Below are 10,649 nucleotides of genomic sequence, written 5' to 3'. Positions count from 1 at the left end.
AAAAATCTGGGCTAACAGCACTTCAACATCTACTGCTCAGTATAAAAGGCCTGATTCACTGAAAGCATCTAACCATGTTATTATGATATTAATCATGCCGTTACTCAAATGTCCTCAGGGTGTCAGGAGTACCATACTTTATAGCTTCCGCTCCTACCATATCCCAGGCCTGTATGCTTGTGCACTAACATTGCTAATGAATATCGGCTTCTCCACTTCACAACATTTCAATAAGATCAAGTTCTGGCTCAGGGCAAAAGTGGCCTATGTGTCGATTTGTTCACCGTTAATTCCTGTGGCTGTAAATTCTTGTTAGGAAAATATATCCACTAGGTTAACTTTTTTTTCCCTGCAGTACAATCAAGTGAACCAGTGTGGCCTCCCATCATTAGGACAAGGTGTAACTGTCAAAATATATATATTTAAAATGATTCACATGTTGTTGCTGGCTGATGATTTCCTGTGGATTAATTACTGCTCCACAGCACTGTCTGGCTCTACTTCAGCACCTTGTGTTTGGAAGTTCTTTGATCTGACTGGTTGAGGGGATTCTACAACAGTACAGCAACATTTTAATTGTACAAACATATGAAAAGAAGAGTAAGAAAAGGCCACTGGGGTCAAGTCATCTATTAGACAGTGCTACCTTGTGCACTCTGCTCCCCAATGCGAGTCATGATAGTTCCTGAGGGAGGCCAAAACAAAGGAATAAAAACCTGTGGCCAATTTTAAGAAACCTGCTCAAGAAAGGATTTGCATTTAGATAGAGTTTCGTTACACGCTCAGGATAACCAAAAGTGTTTCACAGCCAATAATGTACAATTGAAGCGGAGTTATTTAGTTACGTAAGCAAGTGTGGCAGCCAATACACATACAGCAAAATTCCACAAACAGTAATCAAATCAAAGAGCTAACCTGATTTTGGTGATGATGGCTGAGGGAGAAACACTGACTAAGACACCAGAGGTTTAAGTCCTTGCTTTTCAAATAATGTCATGGGATCATTTACATCCACCTGGATAGGTTTTTAGATTTAAATTTTTCATATAAAAGACATCCTTCCAACAATGCAGTATTCTCTCAGTATTGCACAAGCATCAGTTTAGATTATGGGCTCAAACCCTGAAGCACAGCTTAAACTCAGGAATTCCTAACTCAGGGAAAGTATATTTTACTCTTTGTTTTTAAATATTAGTATTAATTAATTAGATACAGTACACTGGCCTGCAATCTAAACATCTTCCAAAATTAAATTAAAAGTACTGTGGGAATTCTTAAGAATCAATAGAGCAGTTTCTGTGAAGAATGCCCTGTATTTTCTCACCTCTTGCTGTTGTAGTTGGTGAGTGCAAGTTGCCTTGTTTCCTATATTATAATGGTGACAACACTTAAAAATACTTAATTGGCTGACAAGCAGTTTCAGACATCCAGTGGCCCTGAAAAATGCGACAAAATTGCAAATCTTTCTTTTCTTCATTCTTGCTTGTTTACTTGCACAGTTCCATTTTCAGATGGGATAATGTTTTTTGAAGGCTTGATTTTACTGCCTGTTTCTATTATAAGATGCTGGCTAGGCCAACATTCATTGCCCTTATTTAGAGGGCATTTAAGAGTCAAGGTTTTTATTTAATTCAAATTTCACCATCTGCCATGTTGAGATTTGTACCTGGGTCCCCAGAGCACTACCCGAGGTCACTGGGACACTAGTGACAGTACCACAATGCCACCTCCTCCACTGCAAAGCTCGTGCCTGAGCCACCAATTTAAACAATCTGACACCTTAAAGCAATGAAACATACTCCAAGGTTAACCACAACACAACACTAAATGTATACAACAACCTCCCCCTGCCCCTCTACCCACCTATCCCAAATGTTCTTAGACAAATAGGACAGTTTTATTCGTACCGTAAGTTCTGCCAGGATTTTTCACTTTAAATCAGCTACTATGTGCTTAGATTGAACCAGAATTCCAGTGAAGAAGAGTCATACGGACTCGAAACATTAACTCTGTTTTTCTCTCCACGGATGCTGTTAGACCTGCTGATTTTTTCCAGCATTTTCTGTTTTTGTTTCAGATTTCCAGCATCCACAGTATTTTGCTTTTATATTATATCAATGATTTCTATCTCTGATTCACAAAGGCACAGGTGTTGGAGTTGTGCAACATGCTACTACTGGGTTTCGACTCTGCCTCCAGGGCAGATGGTGAAAACACCTTCAACTTTTTTGACCGTGGCTCTTTTCTCAGATGCCACTGGGAGCATTAGCAACCTAAATCTTTCAGCATTGCATTGTTGTATAAAGCAGCTGAGTGATGCCCTGTTTGAAAGAGCAAAAAGATATTTCATCACTATCTCTATTAGCACAAGAACTATAGCGACCTCTGATAAGTTGCCAAATAGCAGGATTTTCAAAAGCCCAGGTTGCCTTTGATGGAACCCAGGAGCTCCCACACAGAGGTATACCCAATACTTGAACCACAATAGCCATTACTCCATCAATGTCTACATTTGGTGCACTGCATTGGATATCTTGGTGAATGGCCAATTCCCTGGCAACAGTAATGCTTCATTCATTTTATGTCAGTCCACAGTGCCACCCAGCAAGTCAAAACTGTGGGGGACCAAGGCTACATGTTGTGGTAATCTGAGGTGCAATACAGCTTTAAGAGAATGTGAGCAAATTGACCAGGTGATTGTATGACCAAATTGCTGTGTAATGCGGGCTACATTGTCAATCAGTAGTTTTAGAGTAGGGTTTTATTTGAGAAGACACTTGTGTTAGTGCTCCATTACTTATGTTAATAACCAGCATGTGCTTCATCTTACAATGGTCTCTTCGTCTGCATCATCTTGATTACCAATTCACTCATCGGTAGATAGGCGTGCAACCATGATCGCTGAGCAAAGAAACCTGATAGAAGGAACATAGCAAGTTTTTCTAGAATCATCACCCCTCTTGAATGCTGAGATACCAGCAGAGCAGATACAATGAGTCTGCACCTTGACCAGTTTCTTCATTGGAGACAGCGTACTCGTGGTTTGAGCGGTCAGGGGACCTATAATCCCATTTTGTTATATAATACAGCCAAAGTTTCCAGAATAAGACAACCAAATAGATCAATAGCAGCAAGTCCCAGGAAGAGCAACTAGAGACCTGCACTGAAGGGCCTGATGAACCAGATTTGGAAGCAGCTTTGGCAGTTGTAATAACCAGCAGAATTATTAAAGGCAAGTTGCACTCGGCAAATTAATAATAATTTTGGAGAAATGGCCAATTGGATAAAGGGAATGAAGTGGCTATGGATTTTCAGAAATTGCTTGAAAAGTTGCATCACTGGAGGTTTATGGTACAAGATTAAGTAATGGATAAAAATTTGGTTACTGACAGGAAACAAAGCGTTAGGGCAAATCCCTCAGATTTAGGAATTCCAGGTGTTCGGGGGTGGGGGGATATGATGAATCCACATTTGTTCTCAGTTTATACAGATTATTTGGTTTTATGCACAGGGTACATACCATCAAAAATTGAGGTGTTTTCATTGTAATAAAGTTGGACACGCAAAGTCAGTGTGCTGGAAATTGCAGGGAAAATCTGTTGGGATTATAGGAGTGCAGAAAAGTACTGGAAGGAAGAATACTGTGGGTTCTGAGGTTCAGGTACAGGAAAAAACAATGGTTTGTGTACAGGTAAAACAGGGAGAATCAGTGATAGGTAAAGAATTGGGAACGTGTTCCCAATTTACCCAAGGGAATTCTGAGGAGCAGGTTGCAGAAGTGTTGAGAGATTTTGTATGTGAAGGGAAAGTCTTTCCATGTGTACAGGGTGGAGTAGATAAAGTTGTTAAAATGTTAAGAGACACAGGAGCTAGTCAGTCCTTAATGTTGTGGGATAGTGACATTTGTTGTTCAGAGGGAGTGTTGCAAGAACAGGTGATAATAATAAGTGGGGTTCATGGAGATGCTAAATCTATTCCATGGTGGAAGGTAAATTTAAAGAGTAAGTGGAAAATAGGTGAGGTGATTGTTGGAGTAGTGGAAAAATTGCCCATTGCAGGGGTTCAATTTATTCTGGGTAATGATGTAGCTGGATCGCAAATGCCTATGATAGTTGAACAACCTGGAGAGGTGTCTTCAACAGAAGTGTTGCAAAGAGGGCATCCGGGATTGTTTCCAGATTGTGTGATAACAAGATCACAGGCTCATAGGTTGAAACAAGAACGGAAAGTTCAAAGGCAGGGAGAAGGTGTGGAAATCCAATGAGCTGACACTGCTTGATAACATTGTTTAGGAAGAAAGACTGGAAAACAATTCAGCTGAAGTGTTTAACTCAAAGCAGTAGGTGGAGTTGCAAAGGATTTGCAAACACAACATTTATATCAGACAAAAATAAAAATACCTGGAAAAACTCAGCAGGTCTGGCAGCATCTGCGGAGAGGAACACAGTTAACGTTTCGAGTTTGTATGACTCTTCAACAGAACTAAGTAAAAATAGAAAAGAGGTGAAATATAAGCTGGTTTGGGGAGGGGGGGGGGGGAGGCGGGTGGGACAGGTAGAGCTGGATAGAGGGCCAGTGATAGGTGGAGATTGCCAAAAGATGTCATAGACAAACGAACAAAGTGGTGTTGAAGGTGTTTATATCAGCCAGCTTTTTCAGAAACAGAGGCAAAATATATTGTTGTTATCTTAAGGGTAATATTTTAATAAGAAAATGGAGGCAGTATCATGTTTCAGCAAATGAAAGCTGGAAGGAGGTATATCAGATTTTAATACCATTTGGGTATAGAAATGAGACTTTGAGGATAGTTCATGAAATTGCAATGGGGAACATTTGAGAATTAGAAAGACACAGGCAAAGATACAAAAACATTTTTTTTGGCCTGGATTGCATAGGGATATAGTCAAATTCTGTAGAACATATCACACGTCAGGTGGTAGGGAAAGGACAAGCAGTGATTAAGCCGGCACCTTTAATTCCAATTGCAGCATTTGAAGAACCTTTTACCAGGGTCATGGTTGATTATGTATAGGACCCCTCCTTAATACGAAAAGTAGAAATCAGTACTTACTGACAATAATGGATGTATCTACCAGATTTTCTGAAGCAATACCTTTGAGAAACATTACAACAAAGAAGATTGTGGGAGAGTTAACTAAAGCTTTTACAAGATATGGTTTACCCAAGGGAATACAATCAGATCTGGGTTCAAATTTTATGTCACAGCTGTTTAAGGAAGTAATGAACAGTTTGGGAATAAAGTCAATAGCAGATCATTCTGAGTCACAAGGAGCTTTGGAAAGATGGCACCAAACTCTAAAAACTATGATGAAAGCATAGTCAGGATTATCCACAGGATTGGGATGGAGGAATTCCATTCTTGTTATATGCTATTAGGGATGCTCCTAATGCATCAACTTTCGAACTAGTCTATGGTCATGAGGTAAGGGGACCACTGAAATTGATATATAAGAAATTGGGTCAAAATTAAGAAACTGCTCTCCTGGAGTATGTATCAAACTTCAGAGAGAGATTGGACAGAGCATATGAGTTGGATAGGGAACATTTAAAGTTATCACAGCAAGTAATGAAAGTGAAAGCAGAAAAGAAAGTTACAGCTCAGAATTTTGTTGCTGGAGAGAAAGTGCTAGTTCTGTTACCAGTGCTGGGTTACTCATTAAAGGTAAGGTTTCGTGGGCCTTACAGGATTGAAAAGAAACTGATTGAAGTAAATTATTTAATAAATACTCCAGATAGAACAAAGAAGCAAAGGGTGTGTCATGTAAATATGCTTAAAAAGTACTTTGACAGGGAAGAGGACCAAAAGGAGATGTTTGTGTCGGTAGATGAGAAAGAAGTAGAATTGCAGGATTCTGAAATTGATTTCCCACTAATCAGGTTGCATAATGAGGGGGTACTTGACAATTTCAATGTAATATTGAGTTACCTTCCGGACAAGTTCAAAGTGATCTGGAAAAGCTATTGCGATCACACAAAGCTATTTGTGGAAATAAGTTGGGGAAGAGAGATTTAGCTGTACATGATGTGCAGTGACTGGAGTTTGCCTATTGTGCTCGTACCAAAACCAGATGAAACATAAAGACTGTGTGTGGACTATCGAAAGGTGAATGTGGTGACAAAAGCGGATTAATGTCCTATACCAAGATTGGAAGATTGCATTGAGAAAGTGGGACAATCAAAATTTATCACAAAGATTGACTTGCTAAGAGGATATTGGCAAGTGCTGTTATCAGAGACAGCAAAGGAGATACCAACTTTTGTAACACCAAATGGACTATATCAGTTTAAAGTCATGCCATTTGGTATGAAGAATGCACCTGTGACATTTCAAAGGCTGACAAACAAAGTAATTGTGGGTCTGAGCAATTGTGCTGTTTATATTGACGACTTGATAGTTTTCAGTCAAATGTGGGAGGAGCATTTACAACATCTGGAATAATTATTTACTTGATTACAAGAAGCTAATTTGGTGATGAACTTGGCTAAAAGTGAATTTGCAAAAGTGTAAGTTACATATCTAGACCATATCATTGGACATGGTAAGGTGGCTCCAAGAGATGTGAAAGTCAAGGCTATCGTTCCCAGTGCCTACAACAAAACAAGAAGTTTTAAGATTTCTGGGCATGAGTGGGTTTTATCAGAAATTTGTACCAAATTTTAGCAGTGTGGTTGCTCCATTGACTGACTGAGCTATTAAAAAAGAACAGGAAGTTTCAATGGGCACAGGAGTGTCAGAGGCATTTGACAGTTTGAAAGCTGTATTAATACCAGTTTTGGCAGTACCCAATTACGTGCCGTCATTTTGCGTGGGTGGGCCAATTAAGACCCGCCCAGTGTGACGCGCGCCCGGTAGTGCTCAGCGCTACCTGTGCAGGCAGAGGGGAGGAGGGAGAGTCAGGGCCTGCGCTCTTTTGTGCATGTGCGTGAAAGAGCGCAGAAATCTCCCTGAGGCATGGAGCTGTCTCAGGGAGATTAAGTTCATGTTCAAATCTCAAAATAAAAAAAGTTAAAAATTATTTACACATCCCCTCATGAGACAGCTGAGCTGGAACATGTTTATCAAATGTTTAATAAATATTTATTAATTTAATTAACCCTTCATGAAACCTCATCCCACCTGTGGATGAGGTTTCATGAAAAAGGTGAAGGCCGCCTGGTTGGATGGGCGGCCCTGTCAAATTGCTTTATTAGTTATTAATGGCCTTAACAGGCCTTTGACAGTTCGGCGGGCGCGCAGCCGACTCTGGTGTGTGCCTGGTGACAACACCGCATGCCTGACATCACCGCACGTCATTTTACACTTCGGCAGGCCCCGCACGCCGAACAGGAGATTCTGCCCAATGTGTCTGTGAGTGTGTGAGAGAGAAACTTAATTGAATTAGAGGCAGCTAGTCTGGGTGCTTTGATTTAAGAGGAGAAGTTAGATTTGAAATGTTAAGTAAGTAAGCATCGGTGTCAAGGGAACATTGGCATTTTTAAATAAACCAGACTAGATTGTTTTCAAAAGAAAGAGTGAAATGTGTCACCTAGCCAGGTGAAGTTTAGAAAGAGTGTGTTTATTTTTCCCAAAGATTACTGGTAAAACTTAGTGTTATGGGAGATTTTTTATTATCAGAAAGATAAAGTCCAAAGACATCGTGAAACAATGGGAATTTGCATTCAAATGGGAAAACATGTATAAAGGAGTGAAGGCTCTGTGTGAGGGTAGGCATTTTGAGATCTATCAAGTGTGAAAAGCCTTCAGCATCTCCACCTCAAGTTGCTGTCTTCAAAGGACTGAAGTTAAGAAAACTCACTTTGAATCCGACTTGTTCAGGGTATCATGTTTCTTTGCCTGTGTGTCTTTAAAATCTGTGCGTCTTACAGTTGCCTTAACGAAAGTGTAACTGGGAGTTAGATTGATTAGGGGATTTAAAAGTTATCATAGATCTACAAATTACTACAATTGTAGGTATTCAAAATCACTTCTCTTAATAAATGTCTAATCTAGTTTTGTAAAAACCTATAAGACGTGGTGGTCTTATGACTACTGAATTCAGGGCATGCATCTCAAAAGTTATACAAACTGCAAAACAAGTTGTGGCAGTTGTTTCAAGTTTCCCTTTGGGATTTAAACTCAACATTTACCACCTGCTGTGTCATAACAGAGTGCAGGAAGATAAAGCCATAAATATGGACATAAAGAAATAAGAAGCTGAAACAAAGCAGTGATTAAGCCAGTCAAGTACACTGTGCAGTTTTGGACAATCCCATTATACAAAAAAAAATTAAAGCCATAGAGAACATAAAGTGTAGTTGACCACAATTAAGCTGGAGATGGGAAGCAACAGTTATGAGGAGAAAGCTGAGATACTGAAACAGAGATGACTAAGAGGAAAAACAACAGTTTTTAAAATGATCAAGTATTTTGATAGTGAATAGCAAATGACTAGTATCTCTCCTTGAGAAGAGTGTGGGTGGAGACAAAAATTAAAATTTAAGAAAATGAACAAAGGAGAAATTTCTTTATTTGCATAATTACATGGAATGTAATTGCTTATATTAGGGCAGAAACCCTTGCATCTTTTAAGGTTAATTGAATATAGATCTGAAACTGAGGAAGACAGGCCTTTTGGAAAAAACGAGAGCAATGGGATTCATTTTGAATTGCTTGACAAAAGCCTCACATAGACCTGATGGGATGAATGGCTTCTCTAAGACCATAAGACGTAGAGGCAGAAGCAGGCCATTCGGCCCATCGAGTCTGTTCCGCCATACAATGAGATCATGGCTGATCTAATAACCCTCAACTCCACTTTCCTGCCTTTTCCCCATAACCCTGGATTCCCTTACTGATTAAAAATCTGCCTATCTCAGCCAAGAGTATACTTAACAACCCAGCCTCTACGGTAAAGAATTCCACAGATTGACGACCCTCTGAGAGAAGAAATATCTCTGTTGTATAGTCCAATAACAGACCAATGTAACAAATATATAAAGCATGTTATTGTGAAAATAGTTAATTCAACATAGATAATACATCTATTTCATAAAGTATTTCCTCAGGCATCTGTTGCATCATTATCTGTCTGAATCATTGCTAATTGGTTTAATTTGGCCAGGGTGGTTTTAAAAGTCTGGCAAGTTCCTCTTTAGTCTCAACACTGAATTTACTCTGGCTGTAAGTGATGGTTTTGAACTTGTTTGGGAATTTAAGATGTTTTCCGTGTTTTTGATTCAAGTCCCTTGCAGCCAATTAATATGAAGACTGTAAAGACAAAATCAGAATGTAGAGAATCCCTGGGACATCACACCATACCTGGGATTTTGAACAAAGTTGCTCAATGTTAACAATGTCTGAAGCTTCTGTCGGCAAAATTAAGCTATAGAGTCACCATCCATATCCATTAACTTGTATGTACACAACCCAATTAGTCATTCACTTGCTCAGCTTTCCTATCTACAACGCTCACACATTTGTTGCCCTTTATGTAAAATCTCAGAGGTTTACTAACCCACTCTCCTGCATAACCTATGCCAATGCGGCTGGTGGAGACAATATCTGCTCCAGTTATTTCTCCGGGGCCAGGTTCCATCCAGATTTCAGTGCTTGTAGCCAAGTCCCCCCTATCAAAGGTCTTGGTGATATCTAACGCCTGGCACAGTTTGGAAGGTCCATTGCACAGCTCATGGTCTTTAAGGGGCTTCCCAGTGCCTTTCCTCCGCTTGTTGCGAAATTGCCTCATTGTATCCAGTCCCTGGAGAGGTTGCAGGGATCGCAGTAAAACAGCAGCACCTTCTCCCTGACTGGACACATTCAAACAGAAATACAGCCCGTAGATCTGATACACATACATGGTGCCCGGGGCCATGAACATAGCCACATTCCTGGGAGTCTGCCTACCCCCGCGGGAGTGGGAGGCTTGGTCCTCGCCCCCCAGGTAGGCTTCAGTCTCCACGATCCTGCCTTTCACCTCACTACCGTCCGGAAACTTTCGGACCATGACCTGGCCCAGGAACTCTTTGGCCAAAGTCCCACACGGCCGGCTGAAGAAGCCGGAGGACAGCCGGCAGCCTGCCGCCTGGGGAGTGAAATAGGCGCTGGAGACCGTCCCCTCCATCTTCATCCCATCCTCCTCCTGCACCTCCTCCTCCTCCTCCTGCACCTCCTCCTGCACCTCCTCCACCTCCATCTCCGCCTCCATCTCCTCCGCCTCCTCCAGCCGCCGCCCGGACTCCAGCCCCGCTCCCAGTCCAGGCTTCAGCTCGTCCAGCCGGCTCCTTCTCTTCGGCCCCATGGGAACAGGGCTCAGTGCAGCCTCCGGCCCCGCACACTGACCGGGAGTGACCGGGCGTGACCGGGCTCAGTGCAGCCTCCAGTCGGCTGGAGGGGGGTCTCTCACTCCCGGGGCTCAGGTGTAAAACTCGCTTCCTTCCAGCCGGACAGAGCGGGAACAGGAAGCTGGAGCTGGTTAACTGGAGCTGGAGCTGGTTAACTGGAGCTGGAGCTGGTTAACTGGAGCTGGTTAACTGGAGCTGGAGCTGGTTAACTGGAGCTGGAGCTGGTTAACTGGAGCTGGTTAACTGGAGCTGGAGCTGGTTAACGCTCTGTTCCACTCCCCAGTCCCTCAGTAATTTCCGCCGCTGCT

At 41.6% G+C, this 10,649-nt stretch overlaps 1 protein-coding gene across 1 annotated transcript; it reads right to left on the bottom strand.

Annotated features, from left to right (window-relative positions):
• Positions 1-8,984: 8,984 nt before the first annotated feature.
• On the bottom strand, positions 8,985-10,298 carry mpg (N-methylpurine DNA glycosylase). The gene has a single exon (XM_078541392.1). The coding sequence runs from the start codon at positions 10,296-10,298 to the stop codon at positions 9,432-9,434; it is 867 nt and encodes a 288-aa protein (XP_078397518.1). The 3' UTR covers positions 8,985-9,431.
• Between the last annotated feature and the right edge of the window lie 351 nt (positions 10,299-10,649).

This window comes from Cetorhinus maximus, chromosome 5 (genome assembly GCF_964194155.1).
Source record: "Cetorhinus maximus chromosome 5, sCetMax3.hap1.1, whole genome shotgun sequence".
Lineage (NCBI taxonomy): Eukaryota > Metazoa > Chordata > Chondrichthyes > Lamniformes > Cetorhinidae > Cetorhinus > Cetorhinus maximus.
This window is presented reverse-complemented; position numbering and strand designations above follow the sequence as displayed.

What these genes read in the sequence shown, in the direction of transcription:
- mpg (XM_078541392.1), bottom strand. Translation starts at nt 10,298, where the DNA reads ATGGGGCCGAAGAGAAGGAGCCGGCTGGACGAGCTGAAGCCTGGACTG.